Source organism: Sabethes cyaneus, chromosome 2 (assembly GCF_943734655.1).
Source record: "Sabethes cyaneus chromosome 2, idSabCyanKW18_F2, whole genome shotgun sequence".
Taxonomy (NCBI): Eukaryota; Metazoa; Arthropoda; class Insecta; order Diptera; family Culicidae; genus Sabethes; species Sabethes cyaneus.
In genome coordinates, this window is record NC_071354.1 from 182,431,236 (window position 1) to 182,454,157 (window position 22,922).

General features: G+C 42.5%; 1 protein-coding gene across 2 annotated transcripts in view; it reads left to right on the plus strand.

The window, feature by feature from the left end:
* The first annotated feature begins 3,474 nt into the window (after positions 1-3,474).
* The window catches only part of LOC128736323 (protein PTHB1), a 32,234-nt gene continuing 12,786 nt past the window's right edge, over positions 3,475-22,922 (plus strand). For both annotated transcript variants that reach the window (XM_053830798.1, XM_053830799.1), the window contains exons 1-2: positions 3,475-3,662; positions 3,740-3,921. In XM_053830798.1, the coding sequence (XP_053686773.1) occupies positions 3,840-3,921 (82 nt within the window). In that variant the 5' untranslated portion in view covers positions 3,475-3,662; positions 3,740-3,839. The remainder of the gene's footprint in view (positions 3,663-3,739; positions 3,922-22,922) is intronic.

Below are 22,922 nucleotides of genomic sequence, written 5' to 3' on the forward strand. Positions count from 1 at the left end.
CGAATCTCAGCTGTGACCGTTAGAGTCAATGGGTTCGTAATCGTAGTGGTAGCACTTTAGTCCTGCAATTGCCCTGTACTCTAACAGTTGGTTGCGAAGTCGAATAAAAACAGAAGGACAAGTATTTAAAGTCAACTAAATCGTGATCGTCATTCGAAAGAGTCATTCTAAAATATCTGATATTAGTAAATAACGGGTGGCAACTAAAATTTTGGAATTTTTTCGCGGCCCTTATGCTCAACAATAAATGAGCTCAGAGAAATGAGAGTATGTAGAGTCTTTCTCCTCTTTTTGTTAATATTTTTTGTTTTGTTTATGCTTGCTTTGTTTCGCTTAAAATGACGTTGAAATAAGAAGCATTTCGGGAGCGCGTTGTCCAATTCGACGAACTGCCACAGAAATCTCGGCAAAAAGTGTCCGGTACAACATTTAAAAAGCGAATATGTTACGGTTTCGACTGTTTATCATATCCTAAGATACCCAACAACTATTCGCAAGCAAGGTAGTGGAAGACCAGCCAAAATTATGGACGCAGAAGGACATCGTTCTCTTCAGTTAAGATGCACCAGACGAATGTTTGAAGAAAATTTTGATCCCGTTTCTGCAAAAACATCATGCAGATGGACAATACGTGTTTTAGCCGGATAGAGCATCTTCGCATTACGCCAAAAAAACACAATCGTTCCTGAATACCCATTCGACCCCATTTTTACCCAAAACCACGACCCGTAAAATCTGTCTTAGTGCTCCCAATCGGAGATTTCTTCAGGATTTTGAGTTCCTTGCTGGACAAAAATAACTGGAGAGTCACGAATTGATTGGTAGAATCAAGAGATGCATTCGCAAAGTTGACGTAACGGCCGTACAACGCTCCTGTTTCGACGTCAAACGAAAGCTTTGCCAAACAGTCGATTACGGACCGTTTTCAAATGTACACTTTTTTCAACAATGGATAATGTATCTTGAATTTCGGTAAATCAGATCTTCTTCACGTATCTTTGTCTTTTTTTGACAGCTTAAGAAAAAAATTCCAAAATGTTAGCTGTCACCCGTTACTTATGCTTAATATTTTTACAGCAGTACAGCAGTTATGTTGATTATCAATGTAAATTGATTTTAAAAATTAAAAGAGAGTTGTACGGTAGTTTCATGCGTAAAGTTTAATCTACAGAATTTTTTATATACTTTATCGTTACTACCGCTTTCAAGCAATATGATTCAACCCCTTCAAACAATTTCCAAACAAAGACTCCGTCCTCAATATTCAGCTTAAAAAATACGAACAACTCTAGTGGAAACTCGTACCGCCTCCGACAAAATACAATCGAACCAAATTGAACTGATTACATACAAATCTACCGTTAATGCATCATTACCGGCACCCACGACTTAAATATACGGCTTTGTATATTTGTATATTTTAGTCGTGACCGGCACCGTTCTTCCCCAGCTCAGGTGATCCTGACATCTTCATTGTTTTGTGTCTTCACTGATTGTTCATATAAAAGAACTTTCAAAATATTGGGCAGAGTTTTGTTTAATTTTCAACGATTCATATTTTTTCAATTTTCTTCAGGTTCAGACGCCCATTTTGACAGATTAATTGTTTACACTAGAATGTTCTTTGATTTTTTTTTTCAAGAATATACGGTTTTAAGAGAGTTTTATGGCAGTATTGTTAAGATAAAAAAAATCTCGCAGAAGTATCTCATAAATTTTTGTCAAAACTATTGTTAAGTTTTGAGGAGCGTGGTTTTCAAGCAGAAATCAAGTATCCTTTAAAACCGTTTATAAAGTGAATTGCACTTATTAATGCAGTTTTATGGGTGTTTCTTCAAGTCTCCTTCATCTTTACTTCAAAAATGTTAATCAAATAAGATAAAATTCACTAGAGAGAAAACAGTATAAAAGCTGATAGACTTTGCAATGCTCCGATAAAACTACTATAAGAAATGAATAAGACCAATTTGCTATTGGATTGTTACTTGAGAGGTGAAGACTCTGCACGTTGATGTTGCTTATGTTGAAGGCCCTTGATTCAATGTGCACATTCAAGGATTGATTGGCCACCATCCGATCACCCGTTTCCGCATCTCGCGCTTCACTATGAAATCTGTACCCAGCTCGTGTGTGTTGCCGCAGCTCTGGTAGATGGTACGTCCATCTCTGAACGTACGTACCGTTGAGCTCTTCCAGCGCTCCAATACATTATAGAGAACTCGAGTGCTCTCTTGGAAGTTAAGAGATCGGCAGTTCCACGTCCCGAGTTTCTAATCCATAGTCCTCTTTCGTTGCGTGGGCCTACTCCGATTGTTCCAGTCCAAATTTTCTTGTTCTTCATTCAGTGCTCGAAAGTTTTTGTGGTGGTGGTTTGCAGGGCTTCCGGACCCAACCCGGAGAACGCCGGAGGACCAACGAAGCTCAAAAGATCCTTGATGGCAGTATCTCAAACAGTATTTGACCGAAAGGTGTCGTCGACTATTTTTGGCGGAGTAAAAATGGATAGCGGAGAGTGGCGTAGGCGTATGAACCACGAGTTGTAGGCACTAGTTGGAGAATTTCCCCTCGTACACCTGGCAAAAATTGGGAGACTACGGTGGATCGGCCACGTCGTAAGGATGCCGGACGCCTGTGCAGTAAAATCCGTTCTCTTTAAAAATCCCACCGGCACCATGAATAGAGGGTCCCAACGTGCTAGATGACTCGACCAGGTCGAAGCCGACTTGCGTGTGTCGAGCTCGAGGCACTCAATGAATTGGCGACGAGTAGTTCAGAACCGAATACGGTGGAGAGAAGCTCTTGATACAGTACAAGCCACTACGGTTGTGAAAGAGTTGAAACGTACTAACAACTTATTTATTAAATATTTCAGTTTTTAAATGTAGCCGAAAAGCCGCCCCTCAAAGTGACACCCCAGACAGCTGTTTGTATTATTTAAGGGACACGTGGGTCCTGAATTTTAAGAGTGGAATAAAGCTAAAGCTGTAACTTGGAGTTGGACTCTGTTGTAAAATTTCTGTTCGAGTTTCAATATTGTTTTTGAAACTTGAAATTTTCTGTCCACACCACACCATGTTTTTAGGACTCATGTAGATATATAGTTTGAATAGCAAATTCTTTAAAACATCTTCATCCGTTCTGTGTACCATGTTCTGACAAGCAAAATGTAATGAGTTGGTTGATAACACGAAACCAAACGCTGCATGTAATTGCATTTCATTGACATTTGAATGTATAATCAAGGTGTGAATATCTAATTTATTGTGTTCATAATTTTGCCATATTTAATTGGTACTATCGGCTCCGGCAATATCGAGTTTCTCGTAATGATTGCACAGCTTTGCAAAACAACAAACGAACTACCCGCCGCTACGCTGGCGCTGGTTCAGCTACTGTTGCAAATAGAAACTCCGAGATGTCTAACACGACAAACCCATAACTCAGCCTGAGCCTGAGACAGTAGCTAGTATCTTGAACGTTTGCTGTCGGTTTGCGCACGACTAGCCGACGAATGGTTGCAAGTGCAAGTGTAAAAAGTCAATACCAGAGATTGTACATTTGTACATCTTGAGCGTGCCACCGCTATTGTTGACCGCAGGAATACTAAAACCTAAAGGGACTATCAGACTTTTCTATGAGTTAATATCAATAAGTTACAAATTGTAAGTTGAAAACTACATACACCTTTTTTGATTCAAAAGGAGGAAAAATTTACCCTTCAATCTTCGATCCTTTTTAGATAACACCAGATTTTGATGGTTATATTTTAAATTTTGTTTGTTTGTTTTGTTGGATATTCCAACACGCACGATCAGTTGATATCTTTCTTGACGGGTAAGATGCCACTTGAGAAAGATAAATCGAATTCACTACAGAAAGTGTGCAAATTCGATATGGAAAACAATACTACGACACTTCAAGGTAAATTATGAACATTACACGGGATGAACAAATTTAGTTGGACAATAGTGCACATTATTTCATTTTTATTATAACGATGCACTTGGCAGCGGAGTAAAAAGTTCCATATAAAATCTGATTTGGAATGCATCGCCTCGTATTATATGATTTCCTTACCAGAAGAGAAACGTTATCAGATGCGTTTCAATTATTAATAATCGAAGCACGCTACAACAGGCTCAACAGGCAGCAGCAGTGCCTTATAGAGCGTACAAACGTTTATCAAAATGCAGACACACGCTTCATCGCAAATCAAAACAGATCGTGGAAACAGCGAACTCGTGCGCATCGGAGTTGATGGTCCAGTTTTTTACGCGTATCAATTCGTCCCTCGTTGTCGCGTGTCGTATGTGGATGGAGAAACCTGCTCAACTGATCGGAACGCTGCTGCGCTCGCTGGTCAACGGGCCATCAGGGATTCGACAGTAATATCTCCACCATGACAGGGCACACTGAGAAGCCCGCCCGGCGTCAGGACCTACCATATTTGTGCAACGATATCTGCGCTATACATCAACAAACGATCCGATCTTCAGTGCGTGTCGATGTTCGATCAATACTAAGAGTCCATTCATAGCTGACGAACCCCGTATAACAAAGTACTTTCACACCAGTAGTAGGTACAAACAGTTCAGTTTAAAAACGCGGAACTGAAGATAAGTCTGCTATAATAACTATGCAAAATAAAATAGATGAGGGACCTTCCTGCAGTGGTGCGTCGTTGGTGACCGGCCACGTTAGGTTACGACGGGTGACGGAACACAGCTCGGGAGCATGATTTACAGTCTTTTGTAAATGCTCTCCGGTCTTAACTGCTACCGGAATGGCAGTGAAATGGCACACTCCGGCGATAAAAATTTTGCCCCCAAGGAGCCCGTGCCATATTTGGCGAGGCAAGTTTTTCTCATTAATGTAATTGATAAACATTAAATGCCGGCAGTACAAATGAATTCATTGAAAAAGTATGCGTTCGTCAGGGGCACTGCACGGCGCGGTTTCCGTACGGTTCGCAGCAAATCTGAAATGCACAATTTTCAATGACTTCATTGAAAAGTATAGATGCTAAGGATATATATTTGTTTGAATGCTGCTAATATTTTAGTTAGCAGCATTCAAACAAATATATAACCTTAGCATCTATACTTTTGGTATAGATGGTGCATGGTTTCTTTTAAAATTAAACTCACGAAAATAGTTCCCCTTCTCATAAGAAATTCAATGTTTTAGATCAGTAGTTCCCAACCGTTTTCGGCTCGCGAATTCCGTATACTATTTTGCTGTGAGCTGGACTGTGAGAATCAGCGTGCGATCGCCGTTCTCAATACCACTTACAAAGTGCACTCCTAAATCGTAAATTTTTTTCGTCGACCATCACGAATTGTGAACAGATTTGAGGTAATTTATCGAACCGACTTCGTTAAAGGGCTTTCAACGGCAGATCCAATATTCACGCTACTGCAGGTCATTCAAAAAGGTCGTGACTAGATAGTTTCCTTGCTCTATTTGTTCGTTGACTTCAAAGCTGCATGTGATAGAATCGATCGATCGGTTGGATTGTCAACTTCATACGAATCTTACAGAAGGCTTCGACAAGATGATGATATTTCATTTCTGCTGTTCGACCTGGCGCTACAAGGTGTTATAAACCGAGCGGGAACAAAATTGAAATTGGGTTGGTAAACGGCTGGATAATGCGGAATATAGACCCCATAGTGGTCGTTAGCCTCTTATCCAGCAACTCCGATCCCGACCTCCTCGTGGTACCAGCTGGAATACGAGCAACCTTAGCGGAGATCGGGTGACCAACCCCGGTGGAAACTAAGGTCGTATACTAACCGGGAAGGAGGTATAATGAGTCTCGGCACTATAAGATGGCAGAGCCATCGCGAGACTCGGTAGTGTTGCCCCAGTACGGCTACACACCTAAATTCAAAAACTAACAACATTCAAGCATATTCGGAGCGGAATATTCGGCATCGACCTAGGCGATGGAACAAGGACGACGAATGGAGATTCGGGACTTGGAACTGTAGATCGCTAAATTTCGCAGGTTGCGAGCGGGTGCTGATTGAACAGCTGGAACCCCGCAAACTCGGCATCGTAGCTCTGCAGGAAATCTGCCGCAAAGGAGAGAAGATATGGAAGATCCGTGGCGGAAAGGCCCAGTTTTACCAGAGCGGTGGCGCTACCAACGAACTGGGAACGGGCTTTGTAGTGCTGGGCGGAATGCAGGATCGCGTGACAGATTGGAAGCCGATCAACGAGAGAATGTGTGTATTGAGGATAAAGGGCCATTTCTTTAATTATAGCATCATTAACGTGCACTGCCCGCACGAAGGTAGACCCGACGATGAGAAAGAAGCGTTCTACGCGAGGCTGGCGGCAACGTACGACAGCTGCTCATCACGGGACATCAGGATCGTCATCGGGGATATGAACGCCCAGGTCGGTAGGGAAGAAATGTATAGACCGGTGGTAGGACCCTATAGCCTGCACACCGACACAAACAATAACGGCCAACGATGTATAAACTTCGCAGCTTCCCGAGGCCTGGTGATCCGAAGCACCTTTTTCCCGCGCAAGGATATCCACAAAGCCACTGACCAACGTACAATGAACCAAATTGACCACGTTCTCATAGAGGGCCGGTTTTTCTCTAACATCACGAACGTACGCTCCCGTCGGGATGCGGATATTGATTCTGACCATTACCTAGTAGCAGTACATGTGCGCTCAAAGCTGTCCATCGTATACCGGACATGTCAAAGCCGCCCTCCTCGGGTGAACATCAGGCAGCTAGATAACCCACAAGTTGCCGAGAACTACGCGCGAGTACTGAGGCACTGCCTTCTTCCGAGGAGTTAGGTTCTCCAAACCTCGAAGACGGTTGGGGCAGAATACGCTCGGCCATCGAAGAGGCCGCTACCGCCACTAGGTATTGAGCATCAGAGTACACAAAATGGTAGGTTTGATGAGGAATGCCAACAAGCGGTGGAGGAGAAAAAAAATGCTTGGAAAAATTATCTAAGTATTGCCACTAGAGAGAACCTGGCCAAATACCGACGAGCTAGGAACCAGTTGACCACGATCCTGAGGAGAAAAAAGCGCCAAAAGGAGGACAGAGATCGTGAAGAATTAGAACAATTATTCCGAATTAAAGATACACGCAAGTTTTATGAGAAGGTGAACCAAACTCGGAAGGGCTACACACCGAAACCTGACATGTGTAGGGACGAGGGAGGGAATCTAATTACAAACGAGCGCAAGGTGGTCGACAGGTGGAAGCAGTTCTTCGATGAACACCTCAATGGCGAAGTCGCAGAAGGAGGCGGAACGGAAATTAACCTAGGAGCGCCCATGGAAGATAGTAATGTCCTGGCACCTGATCTCCAAGAAGTCAAACGAGAAATCAGGTTGCTGAAGACCAATAAAGCCGCTGGGAAGGACCGCCTACCGGCAGAGCTTTATAAACATGGGGGAGAAACGCTAGCAAAGGCTCTACACTGGGTTATTTCGAGGATTTGGGAGGAGGAAAATCTACCGGAGGAATGAATGGAAGGAGTGGTTTGTCCCATCTACAAAAAGGGTGATCGGCTAGACTGCTGCAACTATCGTGGTATTACGCTGGTAAACGCCGCCTACAAGGTACTCTCCCAGATCCTGTTACGCCGGCTGTCACCGATAGCACAAGGTTTCGTAGGGAATTATCAGGCGGGTTTCATGGGGGTTCGCGCAACTACGGACCAAATTTTTATTATCCGACATATCTTGCAGAAATGTCGGGAGTACAACGTGCCCACGCATCACATCTTTATTGATTTCAAAGCAGCATACGATACAGTCGATTGAGACAAGCTATGGCAGATAATGCTCGAATACGGTTTTCCGGACAAACTGATGCGACTGATCAGAGCTACATTGGATCGAGTGATGTGTTTCGTACGCATCTCTGGGACACTCTCGAGTCCCTTCGAGACGCGCCGAGGGTTGAGACAAGGTGACGGTCTATCCTGCATGCTGTTCAACATCGCTCTTGAGGGGGTGATCCGACGAGCGGGCATCGAAACGAGAGGCACGATTTTTACTAAAGTAGCCAACTTCTAGGCTTTGCAGATGACTTCGATATCATTGTCAGGAACTTTGCGACGGCGGAGGCAATCTACGATAGACTGAAAGCGGAGTCTAGGAGAATTGGGCTAAAAATAAATACGTCGAAGACCAAATACATGAAAGGAAGAGGCTCAAAGGAAACAAACGCGCGCCTCCCACGGACGGTAACCGTTGACGGTGGCGAACTAGAAGTGGTAGAGGAGTTCGTGTATTTGGGATCGCTGGTGACCGCGGACAACAACACTAGTAAGGAGATTTAGCGGCGCATCCAAGGGGGAAATCGGGTCTACTTTGCCCTTCGTAAAACGCTACGATCAGGAGGCATACGCCGCCGCACGAAGCTAACAATGTTCAAAACCATTATTAGACCGTTAGTTCTTTATGGACTTGAAGCCGTGGCGCTGCTTACGGAGGACATACTCGCCCTTGCCGTGTTTGAGCGGAAAGTGCTGCGGACGACATTTGGTGGAGTACAAACTGAAAGCGGAGAGTGGCGGAGGCGTATGAATCACGAGCTACAGGCACTGCTTGGGGAGACTCCCATCGTACATCTAGCGAAAGTTAGCAGGCTACGGTGAGCCGGACACGTCGTAAGGATGCCGGACGACAGTGCGATGAAAATAGTCCTCTTCAACAACCCCACCGGCACCAGGAACGGGGGGGGGCAATGTGCACGATGGCTCGACCAGGTCGAAAGCGATTTGCGAGTTCTGTGACGACTAGGAAATTGGCGACGAGTGGCCCAAGACCGAGTTGAATGGAGACGAGTGTTTGAAACAGCACGACCCACCCCGGCTCTATGCTGCTGAAGAAGAAGAAACAACATAATATATTTTAGAGTGATGTAGTAACTCAATGTCTTCACATTCAACTATAAATCATCTGCGGTAATAGTGTTTTGCAAAATAAATTCTTCTTTATTCTGATCAAGTGCAGATTCGCACTTTTACCCCACTAGCGGGGCATGAGTGCAAATACTGCGGGGCAAAAGTGCGAAGCTAGAATCCATGAACTTAGCACAACAGTAGCTAACAAAAGCATATTATGTTCAACCTGCGTTATGTTTCGGTAAGGAATATTCTCAATTTGCACCTTTTCTATTTTGCGCTGGTGTATTGCAGTCTCCGTTAGATTGAAACTTTTCCAAACGTTTGTTTTTTGTTTCATCAGCGGAAAAACATTGTTTTTCTTCGGCCAACATCTGTAGAGCACACAGTTTTCTGCAGATCTTCCAGTTCTAGTATCTGTAATATAGTGCCTAAAGCTGTATATAGTTAGCTATACATTTTTGCCTCGTCCATGAATCGCACTTTTGCCCCGTCCGTGAATCGAACTTTTACCCCGCTAGGCGCTTGACGGAGTTAGATTGAATTACGGATAAGCGAAATATATTTTGTAAATTCTTTTCACCGTATTTTTAAAACAGATATGTGAGTGATGTAAAACGCTGCTACAAATTTTCAACAAGTAATACCCTCCTGTTGATATCATGTTTGCCGTATAACGAAAAATTACATCAAAACCGCCCTAAAATAACATTTGCACATAACTCAACAATTATGCTTCGTAAGCAACCAAAGTTTACGTTAGATTCAAGCTGTCAAAGTAGTCACCCATCCATGCCAATGTAGAAAATTTACTAGAAATATGCACCGATAAATCATTGAATCGCACTTTTACCCGCATCGCACTTTTACCCCTCCTTGCTCTACTAATATTGACACGCGATTAACACCGTTAAAATAACTAAAAGCTCTTAACGAAGCGGAGCACAAAATTATACGTCAGCGACAGAAAATTTATTTTTGCGTTTGTTTCCGTTTTCGTGTTGGATGGAGCTGTCACATTGATAGGGTGACCAAAACAAACGTAGATTTAACTACTAAGTAGGATAAATTTTTTGTTTTTAAAAAATTGAATCGTCTTGAAATGAACGCGGTACATTTTACCTCACCGGTGCCTACTACCCCAGGTTACGCTAGATCCTAAAACATGGTAAAAAGTGGTGGCTCTTTTCAATCCGGTGTGATCTAGCAAAAGGGCGTCGATGGGCCCATGCTAGGACAGGACGTGACATGTTGTATCGCAAAAGAGCCAGCTTTTTGATTGGCTGATCTGATGCGTGCAACTGTAGAAACAAAAATTCACAAATTCACAAGGGACGCGCAAAAGTGTTGCTGGAAACCACAGCAAACCATGAAACCATCAAGTTTTTCACATTACTAGGTTAACTCTTAAAGAGTTTGTTTGTCGTGGCGTGTTAACATACAACAAACTAAATTGAAGTGGAAGTGTAATTCGGCCTGATTGGATCTATTTTTGTGTGATTAGTGGTCAACTAGAACAAGTGGCTTCTATCATAAACTGCAGCTGCATTCTTGGAAACACTTTTCGTTGCCGTAGTAAATTTTGAAAGGGACAAACAAAATGAAGAAGAATAAGAAGTCACGTGTCACGTCCTGTCCTAGGGACCGCGCACAATGCATATAAATTTTAATACGTAGACAGTTTGGATAGATGTACTGTTAAATTTCCGCAGCGTATTAAAATTCGTATGCATTGCATCCGGGCCTTCTGGTCCGGAGCAATAAATCACCTTTTTATCGATAAACTAAGAACTTTTTTTAATAAAGCTAGGTAAGAAGACTTTAATAATAGTGAAATTTCGAAAAGTCAAACTGGTGACCACTCTCTTGTCATTTCGTAATATCAACAAGGGGTGGAACCCCCATCCTCGACTCTACCTATAATATAATAATTAAATACCGTTTGCCGTGAGCTGCAGATTGTAATAAAAAAAAACAAATAATGTTCTATTGGCTCAGTATTACACGTCTTCTATAGATGATTGACAGCAAAATAATAGCTATCATCCAATTCGCGTAATTTGAGTCCCAATCGATTTGCAAATATGAAGATATCCATGATTGATGGTTTATTTCCATCGTTATCAACATCAACATCGAACAAGCTATTCACCTGCGAAAGAAAGTTTTAATTCATTCGTAATATCAGTTGATAGTCTAAAATTTAACACTTCATCATGACATTAGAATAAACTTTTGTTTCCAGGTCGGAATTATTTCCTATAATTATTACAGGCAATCATTGTTTATCATCCGAATATGGGCCATTCGGAATGCGGCTGCAGGCGACATCCGGTACGGGCCGGGAAGATATGACGACACGGTGAGATACATCACTGCAATGAATGTGTGGCGTACTCGCAGCTCTGACTTGGCATAATATTAGCTAAGTGAAAAAGAACATTTCACAATTGTTGCATTGACAGTTGACGTCGGCAGGTGAGAGAGATCGTGTACCCACAAGAAGAAACTCGGTTATCAGGCAGAGTAATTGAAACTTTAGTCACGCTCGAGGAATTTGCCGCTATCTACAAACAAACCGCGCATACGCTGTGCAAATCACGAGTCTAGACTAATCAGTTATCATACGTCACGGAGCGGAGAAAGACAAACAGTTCGTGTGGCTTTCGCGCTGCCTACGGTGACTTTGGATTGAATTTTGATCAATTGAGCAGGCTGGCTGGCTGGTCCGCTAATAAATGTCGAATCCAATCGAGTTTGGTGCAGATGATTCAGGGTAAACATAATAGTATACGCGACCGCTCGTCGTTATGTTTATTCATTAGATCCGATAAAATCGCCTTCTCAAACATACGTGACGCCGTCCAGCGGTATTTGTTTAATGTTTTCGCTCACGTCACTAGTAGACGACGCGTAAATTGTCACCCGTGCTCGTGCAGCAGGGTCGCGCGTGGCTCGTAATTCGCCCAAGATGATAAAATTAAACAAACATAAATAGTATGGCTTCGAACACGTAAAGATTACCGCCGCAAGGTTCATTTTAGCAACACACAGGGAAGCGATTGAATCGAGCTGATCTAACTGGTGTTACATTGATAAGACTTGCAGAAAACTTCCGAAAAAAACAAGCAGTCAAGGTTAAATTACGATACAGAACCTTGTTGAAGCAAAATATTTTACATTTTTTGTCAAACGTTAATCATTCATTTCTTATTTCACTCGTCGTATGTTCGAATCTAGGTGGTGCTGCTGTAGAGTCAGTAGGATCGTTGCACTAGCCCCGTAATTGTCCTGTACACTAGTAACCGGTTGCAAAACTGTCGATAAAGAAGTGTGAAGTTCTTAATGACGTTTATACCCATGGCTTTTCTTTGCTTTTCTTATTTCATAACGTACACAATGAGAGTCTGGCCATAGAGTACTCGTAGCCTGATTATAAGTCTATTTGCTGCATTTCAAGTTTTATTGCATTCTTATCTTAGATTCAATGACTACTTTGGTCACTAGAATCTAGAACCCTCATAACAAGTGAACAAAAAAATCACTTTGGATTATCTAGCAATTCAAAACCTCCGGTATAACAAACTACCAGTGTTCTCAATATTTCGAAAGCGTTTGTCAGATTGTAAAAATTTGATCCGTGGGTGCATCCATGAAACCCGCTTACTCTACGAATTATCTTGTTATCGGTGATACGTACGCTTTTAAATATTGGTGGTGGTTGTCAATCGCACAGAAAGTGCTTGATGTGTCACTTCCATCCAATGATTCAGCAAGATCCTCTTGTACACTCGGATCTCCAGAGAGTAATGCCTACAATTCTTCGTTTCCGAGCATTTTAGGCTGTCCAGAGCGGGGCTTCTCTGCAACACTAAAATTATTCCGTTTTCTTTCTCGAAACCTCGAAACCGTGCCCTACCAGATTTATCAGCAAAATCGTTGTCGGTCGCCGTATACTTCTACAAGCAGCTTAGATTTCTTGTTAAACAATTGTTTTATTTTAGCCTAATTAAATTAATCTCGGTAATAAAAAGTCAACTTTTAATTTCTTCTCGTAAAGTTGGGTTCAAAAATAGAAATGCTTTACTTATAGTTGCGACTAGCAACATCCATTCCAGAAACGATGAAATAGGGAGCACTGCAAACAGTACCGGTGGAACCGGCACCCTAGAGCAGAGGGGTACTACCGGCACCTAATTTTGTCAAGCAATTTACTCGACAACTACTAAACCGTAAGCAGCCAATATTAAATGAAAAGTGATTCAATTATAAGTTCAATTATAAGTGGTTATTGATTATGGATGGAATCGGTCAACAAGCCCCGAAGATACGCAGAATACGGAATACGAAACCGTGAATAAAGAATATGAGTTTTTTGACGTAGGACTATGTCTTTGTTTACTATACTGGGACAGGGTAGCACTTTGTGAAAACAAAAATAGAAGTGTAACGTTTGTATGAAAGATTTCAAATGCTAATAACTACTAAACTACTGAACGAAACTGAACAATTTATATGTCATTAGATAGATAAAATGACCAGCAATTTTATAGGGGGGTAAGAGAGCAATTTTAAGTAGGGCGTAAGAGGGGGGGGGGCTCTCATACAAATGAAATACAAATTTTCTCAAAACTCGAGAACTAATCAAGCAAATGGAACCAAAATTGAAATGCGGGAGTTTCAGAAGGCAAGAATTTTTTCTATGGTAAATTGAGACCCCTCCCCTCTTTAGGAGAGGGGGCTCCCATACAAATAATATACAAATTTCCTCATAACTCGAGTACTAATCAAGCAAATGGAACCAAATTTGGCATGTGGAGGTTTTAGTAGGCAGGAATTTCTTCTAAGGTATAATGAGGCCCATCCGTCTTTTAACAGGGGGGATGGGGGAATTTTTTCTATGGTGCATTAGAACCTTTCCTTTCTTTAAGAAGGGGAGATCCCATACAAATGAAATCCAAATTTCTTCATAACTCGAGAACTAATCAAGCGAATGGAACTAAATTTGGCATGTGGGTTTTTGGAGGCATGAATTTATTTTGAATTTATTTATTTTATTATGGTTTGAGACCCCTCACCCCTGTGGTAGGAGGATAAGGACTGTCATGCAAATAAAACAAAAATTGGTCATTCATTACCATTTCAGCCTTGATGACGCATACAAGTGATTTTTTAAAAAAAATCTCTATGTCTCAAAGGTTACAGGCGTTGTACTTATGAACCCCCGTCCAAGTATTTTCAAAGCCTCAAGAATGGTCCCACTGTGCGTCTCCCCGCTGCTTCCCATCGAGAATTTCTGGGCAAAACTGAAGCGTAAGATCTACTCCAACAATTTTGACGCGAAAACTGAGAACGAATTGATGAATAAAACGAAGAAAGAACTCAAAGACATGCCTTCACGCATGTTTTCGTCCGCCATGAGGAATGTTCCGGTTAACTGCCGGAAGGTATCTCACAAGGGCGTAGATTTTTTGAAAGTAAGCTAATATAATTATCTTCCATGGAAAATCTTCTTCTTCTTCAGCAGCATAGAGCCGGGGTGGCTCGTGCTGTTTCAAGCACTCGTCTCCATTCAACTCGGTCTTGGGCCACTCGTTGCCAATTTCCTAGTCGTCTCAAAAGTCGCAAATCGCTTTCGATCTGGTCGAGCCATCGTGCACGTTGGGCCCCCTTGTTCCTGGTGCAGGTGGGGTTGTTGAAGAGGACTATTTTCGTCGCACTGTCGTCCGGCATCCTTACGACGTATCCGGCCCACCATAGCCTGCTAACTTTCGCTAGATGTACGATGGGAATCTCCCCAAGCACTGAATGTAGGTCGTCATTCATACGCCTCCGCCACTCTCCGCTTGCAGTTTGTACTCCGCCAAATATCGAGCGAACTCGGCAAGGGCGAGTATGTCCTCTGTGAGCAGCGTCACGGCTTCAAGTCCATAAAGAACTACCGGTCTAAGAAGAGTTTTGTACATTGTTAGCTTCGTGCGGCGGCGTACGCTTCCTGATCGTAGCGTTTTACGAAGGGCAGAGTAGGCCCGATTTCCCGCTTGGATGCGCCGCCGGATCCCAGAGATGCGTACGAAACACATCACTCGATCCAATGTAGCTCTGATCAGTCGCGTCAGTTTGTCCGGAAAACCGTATTCGTGCATTATCTACCATAGCTTGTCTCGATCGACTGTATCGTATGCTGCTTTGAAATAATTAAAGATGTGATGCGTGAACACGTTGTACTCCAAACATTTCTGCAAGATCTGTCGGATAGTAAAAATTTGGTGCGTAATTGCGCGAGCCCCCATGAAACCCGTCTGATAATTCCCTACGAAACCTTGTGCTACCGATGACAACCGGCGTAACAGAATCTGGGAGAGTACCTTGTAGACGGCGTTTACCAGCGGAATACCGCGATAGTTGCAGCAGTCTAGCCGATCACCCTTTTTGTAGATGGGGCAAACTACTCCTTCCATCCATTCCTCCCGTAGCTTTTCCTCCTCCCAAATCGTCGAAATATCCCAGTGTAGAGCCTTTGCTAGCGTTTCTCCGCCATGTTTATAAAGCTCCGCCCGTAGGCGGTCCTTCCCAGAGGTTTTATTGGTTTTCAGCAGCCCGATTTCTCGTTTGACTTCTTGAAGATCAAGTGCTAGGACATTACTATCTTCCATGGGCGCTCCTAGGTAATTTCCGTTCCGGCTCCTTCTGCGTCTTCGCCATTCAGGTGTTCATAGAAGAACTGCTTCCATCTGTCGACCACCTCGCGCTCGTTTGTGATTAGATTCCCTCCCTCGTCTCTACACATGTCAGGTTTCAGTGTGTAGCCCTTCCGAGTTTGGTTCACCTTCTCATAAAACTTCCGCGTGTCATTAGCTCGGAATAGTTGCTCTAATTCTTCACGATCGCTGTCCTCCTTTTAGCGCGTTTTCCTCCCCAGGATCGTAGTCAACAGGTTCCTAGCTCGTCGGTATTTGACCAGGTTCTCTCCAGTGGCAATGCTTATGCCGTTTTCGTTTTTGTGGTGTAGCTACACCGTTTGGTGCTACACTTTTCGCTGGATAAACGAACGCTCGCGGTGCAGCAGCAGTGATGTGGTATGGGCGGGTTGATATTTTCCGATCTGCACCAACTACACTCTCTTTTTTTCTGGTGTAGCTGGTGCAGACAAAAAGTAGCAATGGTGTAGCACAAAAATCGAAAAGAACAGTTTTGGTGCAAAAAAGCTACACCGGTGAAGCCTCGGTGTAGCTACACCGCAAAAACGAAAACGACATTAGATAATTTTTCCAAGCAGCTTTTTCCCCTCCACCGCTTGTTGGCATTTCCCGTCAAACCAATCATTTTGTGTACTCCGAGGCTCAATATCTAGTGCGGTAGCGGCCTCTCCGATGGCCGAGCGTATTCTGCCCCAACGTCTTCGAGTTTTGAAGCACCTAACTCCCCGGAAGAAGGCAGTGCCTCATTCAGTACTCGCGCGTAGTTCTCGGCAGCTTGCGGGTTATCTAGCTGCCTGATGTTCAGCCGAGGAGGGCGGCTTTGACGTGTCCGGTATACGGTGGACAGCTTTGAGCGCACACGTACTGCTACTAGGTAATGGTCAGAATCAATATCCGCACCCCGACGGGAGCGTACGTTCGTGATGTTAGAGAAAACCCGGCCCTCTATGAGAACGTGGTCAATTTGGTTCATTGTACGTTGGTCAGGTGATCTCTAGGTCGTACGTTGCCTCCAGCCTCGCGTGGTACGCTTCTTTCTCATCGTCGGGTCTACCTTCGTGCGGGCAGTGCACGTTAATGATGCTATAATTGAAGAAACGGCCCTTTATCCTCAATACACACATTCTCTCGTTGATCGCCTTCCAATCATCACGCGGTCCTGCATTCTGCCCAACACTACAAAGCCCGTTCCCAGTTCGTTGGTAGCGCCACCGCTCTGGTAAAACTGGGCCTTTCCGCCACGGATCTTCCATATCTTCTCTCCTTTGCGACAGATTTCCTGCAGAGCTACGATGCCAAGTTTGCGGGGTTCAAGGTGTTTATTCGGCACCCGCTCGCAACCTGCGAAATTTAGCGATCTGTAGTTCCAAGTCCCGAGTCTCCATTCGTCGTCCTTGTTCCGTCGCCTAGGTCGATGCCGAATATTCCGCTCTGAATTTGCTTGAATTTTTTAGTGTTGTAATTTAATTTAGGTGTTTAGCCGTACTGGGGCAACACTACCGAGTCTCGCGATGGGGCTGCCATCTTATAGTGCTGAGACTCACCATGCCTCCTTTCCGGTTAGTATACGACCTTAGATTCCACCGGGGTGGTTATCCGATCTCCGCTAAGGTTGCTCGTATTCCGGCTGGTACCACGAGGAGGTCGGGATCGGAGTTGCTGGATAAGAGGCTAGCGATCACTATGGGGTCTGTTTTACGCATTATCCAGCCATTTACCAGCCATGGGAAATCTATCAAACTCAATTGGCTGTCTTAGTTTTTTTTATCACCATCTGAAAAAAGTCCATTTTTTTAATGCAAACGTTAAACGGTGAAGGGAAAAAAGTGAAAAATGAGATAAGGGAGGGTCATTGACTAGTTACCGCTCAGTTAGCGGCGAGGTACGAAGCTGGTCTAACAAGCCTGTGTTAGAGCCAAGCCGTGCTTACTAGATAGTCAGTAGGATCGGTTCATTAACCCCGTAACTGTCCTGTACTGTACTCTAACAGTCGGCTGCGGAGCCTGTCGATAAAGAAGGGTCAAAGCTTAGAAAGATGTTTTAGCCCAGTCAAGCTGGGGGATCCTAGCAGCTAAAGGATTATTTTCGCAGATAAGCTCGAGAAAAAACTCTTTTTTGCAGTGTTTCCTCGGATAGGACCATGCATTCGTAAGCATAAACAAGGAAGTGCCTAAACAAACGGGTTTTACCCTTCATTAAGTCCCATGACGGTGCAGTGACGGTACGTTTCGGACAGATCCAGTCAACTGTTTCTAAGGCAAGGACGTACAACAATGAATGTTACAACGGTAATGGAATCCAGTTCATCGTTAAAGACCTGAGTCCACCAAACTGTCCCCAGGTCCGTCCAATAGAGAAGTATTGGCGATAATGAAGCAGCAAGTAAAGAAGAAGGGAGCAGCTACCAGTGACATTGGTTAGATAAAGAATTCGAGGAACCAATTGGCCAAAACCGTGACTGAAGAATGTGTGCATTGGCTGAACAGTAGAGTCAAAGCCTTTCTTCGAAATATTTATGGGTGGTATTAGATATACTGAAATTAAATGAAATTAACCATTTTTCGATTCCCATAGTTTTAAGATTTTTAAAAGAAGGTTTCACAGGCAAAACAAGGAATGAATAAAAATAGGTTAATCAAGAAATCATAAAAATTCGAGGACAGTGAGCAATTCAACTTGACTCCCACTGTGTACCGAGGCAGGCAGGTGCATCAACAACAATCAACTCGAATGCGAAAATCTCGTTTATATTCTGATTCAAAGTCATTAGCATCTTGTTGACTAATGAACAAAACCAGAAAAATGTTTATAATCCACTTAACCGAGGGGCATCCTACTGTTCTCGTGAGATTTACGATCGCCGTATGCAAATGTATTAATTTGATTACAAGATTACATTGACAATCAAATTCAATTGAGATGGAATATGTCACTCTATAGTGGAAGGCAAGATCATAAATTACTTTGTAATAGTCATTAAATGTATTTTATTATCTTCGCCTTTCAGAAAAAAAAACCTATTGACTTCCTATAAAACTGTACTTAATCTTATATCATTAATAATCAAAACAAAAGGCTGGCACAGATATAATGCCACATGTACTTATTTGTAGCTTCTAGATAACATCCACCAGAGATATACAATAAATATACAGCTTTAAGATCGCCGTTGGAATGTCGCTCTCGTAAATAAATAAAACAGCCCCAGAGTTTCCAATCGATATGATTTACGAGAGTCTTAATTTGATTCTACGATAATATCTTCATTTGAATTTCACAGTATCTCTCGATGCACCTACATACATAGGTGCTAACAAGTTCACGTGCTGCCGCTGTGCGCAAAAAAAGGCTGTAACGAATGGTCACCGACGAAGGTTTTCCCCGGTAGAGGTACGATTTCTGCTCGATTCAATGTATGTGCACCTACCAACCGCGAAGTAAATGATTGTAAGACCGCGTGTTAAACAGCAGGTGATGATGCTTATCGCGCAATAGCTAAAACACGACACCGTACAAGAAATTCCGGCAATCAGCTGATGATGCCTGCCGACCAGGATGGAATGTGTGACACAATTTCGTACCGTGGGGACACACGAAGAAAAAAAATCCCCAATTTTTTTCAGCGGCAAGTAAAAACTATTTTTTTGAAACGATGGTTCTACAATTGATGAAGGGACGGTACGGGAAAGAAATGAAAATTTTTTGGTGAAGGAGGGGAAGAGCGGAAAGGAAGGAGGGGGGGGGGTGGTATAGGTAGCTATGCTTGACAAGTAGTCATTTTGACTCCTACCTTTTGTCCAATGCTGCCAAACATAACATATTAATATATGTATGACCTCATTCCAAGGTCAAGACTAAAAACTTGAGATTAGTCTAAGTAAAAACTGTTGTCAAAGTGCATAGATGCACATAACATTTATAAAAAAAATCAGGTGCCCTTTCGAAACAAAACTCACATCCTTTATTTGTTAACTTAAACAATAATTGATGAGTAAATAGCAGTATGCGCACAAAAACACACTTTGTGAATATTCGGATCGCTTTAAAGTGCCATCCTGAGCAGCACAGAATTACCGCAATTCAGGTTCAACAAATAGCGCAGCCGAGTCTGTTATTACCTCAATAAATTATGAGATTTTGATAGAATAAGCACAGACACAAGCTGCCAACTCACCTCTACTAGGGACTGCTGCCTAATTCTGCAAAGGGCGCGTTGTTCGTGTTGGAAAACTGCAACCGAGCAAGCGAGCGCTAGAAGCTTGAGCGCGGATCCCACGCGAATGCATAGTTTGCCGGTCGTACGGAAATGATTAATGCTGGCTGCAGCCAACCAAGAGCCGCATTTTCAGTCCGCCACTTACGGGAGCACAGCAGACGTGTTTGACGTAGTTTTGTTTCACTGTCCCCGTCTCGGCCAATAAATTAAAACTCCACTCGAACTCGAATGATGAAGCGATGCATCGCCTTTCAGTTGTGTTGTACGACGATGGTGTCAACTAACCCATTCACCGTTTTTTCAATATTCCGAAGCAGCGATCCACCGTGCAGGGTGATTTTTTGGCAACGGATAGATGATAATTTTTAAAAGAGATATTGGGTCAAAAAACGGAAATAAGTAAGTTGATGCTTAACTCATTTTTCGTATGTTGGAATCTCAATTGGGAACGATTCCTAGTTTTTGTAGAAAACTGTCTCCAGAATAAGTATCAGGGCTTCAGAACCTCATTATCAGAACTAATTATGTTAATTTTTAACATTTTGTTTGTGTTCATTTTGGTCATTATTAACACAAATTTACCTTATTGACATATATTTACCTTAATTTTCCATCAACTTTCTCTGTTGTATCCAGCGCCGCAGCGTACTGTTGGCCAGGCTGGCCCCCGCCAAGAGCGGAAGCCCTTAGGGCGGCAAAAAGAGAGTATATTTCACTAAAGCATTAGGAATTAGGAAACTATACTGATTTTAGCGATTTTTATGCCACTTTATCAGTTGATTTGCATGCGGCAGCCATGGTGAAAACCGTCAAACAACTACGCTCGATGCTTTGTTCGTACTTCCAGCGAAGAAGTTGGATATGATGAAGCACTTCGTATCCGTCGAAAAGCGCAATTTAACATTCGCAACATCTTCTTCCGCGAGAAAGGCAAAAGTGCTGTACGGAAGCCTGATTCCGGCCGCCCGACAGTGCTGCGCGGAAGCTAAAAATGAAGATCGAAAGCAAGGTGGCCTCACTGTTCCGCGCCTTGGGCCGGGAGATCAGAAAAACCGGCTAAACGGTGAAGACTTCTTCACCGTTTAGCCGGTTTTTCTGATCTCCCGGCCCAAGGCGGGCCAAAAAGGACATTTTTATGCGGAAGCGTCAGTCGAAGCTGGCCGTGCCTAAGTAGCAGCGAATCGTCCATAGAACGACTGAAGGTGCTTGTGAAAAACATCTTTCCGGCGAAGCACGATGTCGTGGTCATAATAGGCGACGAAAACTATTGGACTTCGATAAGTTCCCGAAGAAGATCCTTCTATGGCTGATGATCAGAGAGAAGAGAATGTTCAAGCCGCTGTTATTTCGTTCAGGGTTTACAGTAAACGAGGAGATACGAAGATACAGTATGAAGTACCTACCGGAAATTGCCGGCTTCAATAAAAAGTATCGCACAAAAAATGTGGTTTTTCGGCCGGACCTGGCCTTGGCCCATTAAGTCAAGAGATCACTAGAGGAGATGAATCGGTTGAAGATGAAGCTTGTACCGACGATCACCAACTCTCCCAACGTCCCCCAATTGCGAGCAATAGTAAATTTTAGGATGAAGCTCAAACGGAGCATTTACTTCAAGAATTTTGAGCCCAAAACCGAAGGAGGACCTTATCGCCAAGACTACGAAAAAGTTGAATAATATGCCGACGTCTATCTTGTGATCGGTCATAGCGAAGATTCTGGTGAACAGCACAGCTGTAAAGCCACCTGGCAGGGTGTCGAAGCGTTTTTATGGATGGCTAAGTACATGACTCTAAGTATTGGATAAGGGGCGAATACGAAAAAGTGATAAACTTGAAACGAGCACTGATTTAAGAAATGAGGGGGCGCTAAATTGGGTTTTCGTCAAGGGCGTTACAATGTTACGCTACGGCTCTGGTTGTATCTATTGTATTTAAGTGTAAAAATACGGAAACAAAGCTAGAATTTCTAAATATATGGAGACATTACGACCTCAATTCCCTTAGAACAAACAAATTAGTTAATATTCATCTGAAGTACAACTTATTATTGTCAAAGGGTCTTCATGCCAACATATTATATTGAAAGATTACATTAACATCATGAACAATTAACATTCAGCACATTGGACATGCTGGAACAACTAGAAACCGATAACTTAAAAGTTATACCATTATGCTTCAAACGTTAAATAAAAAAAGTTTCAATACGTTGTTTAGTTTCTGATAAAAAGATACACACTAGATAAAAAGATAAAACTAGAAAAATTTCCCGGTCATATGCAATTGATTTCATCTAACAATGATTTATGTTTGTTGAAGTTATGGCCGTTTGAATTTGGTCAAAATTTTGCCTGTCCCGATCATTTTGTCTAACCCCTGTAAACTAAATGTGGGACCTGAAATTAAATAAAAAAGAAAGTTTTTTCAACTAAATTCTACTATTTCTGTCGAAATACATATCTGTCGCGAATAAATATAAACAATAGAATTTAGTTGAAAAAGTTTTCTTTTTTATTTAATTTCAAATTTCGTATTCTGCTAAGATGCTCCGAAAACTTCAGTAAAGGTGAATTCCTAATAGCATTTTTTCTCAGCTTTCCGACGGTGGTCTTGAAATTAAAATCGGTTGGGGGGAACATGCCGAAAATGACGATTTTTTGATAAAATCCAACATGGCAGCCAAATCCAAGATGGCCGCCAATTTTTTTTTCATTTCGTTTATTATCCCTATCTCCTCGCTTTACAAAACCGTATCGTTTGTACTTTGTTTCATAGCAAATTTTGAAAATATCACAATAATTATAAGAAAATTGTAAACCTTGCTGCAAATAACTGGTTGTTTTATTCAGTTAATGTTACTGCACACCCAATTTTATGAATATTTCTTGTAGCATTTTTTCTCAGTTTTCTAATGGTGGCCTTAAAATAAAAATCGGTTGGGGGGCTTATGGTAAAAACGGCAATTTTTTGATAAAATCCAATATGGCGACCAAATCCAAGATGGCCGTTAAAAAAATTTACATTTGAAAGCCCTGTTCTTCTTCTTTACAGAACCGGGCCATTTGTTAGTTGTTTCATGGCAAATTTATGAAATATCACATAATATAGA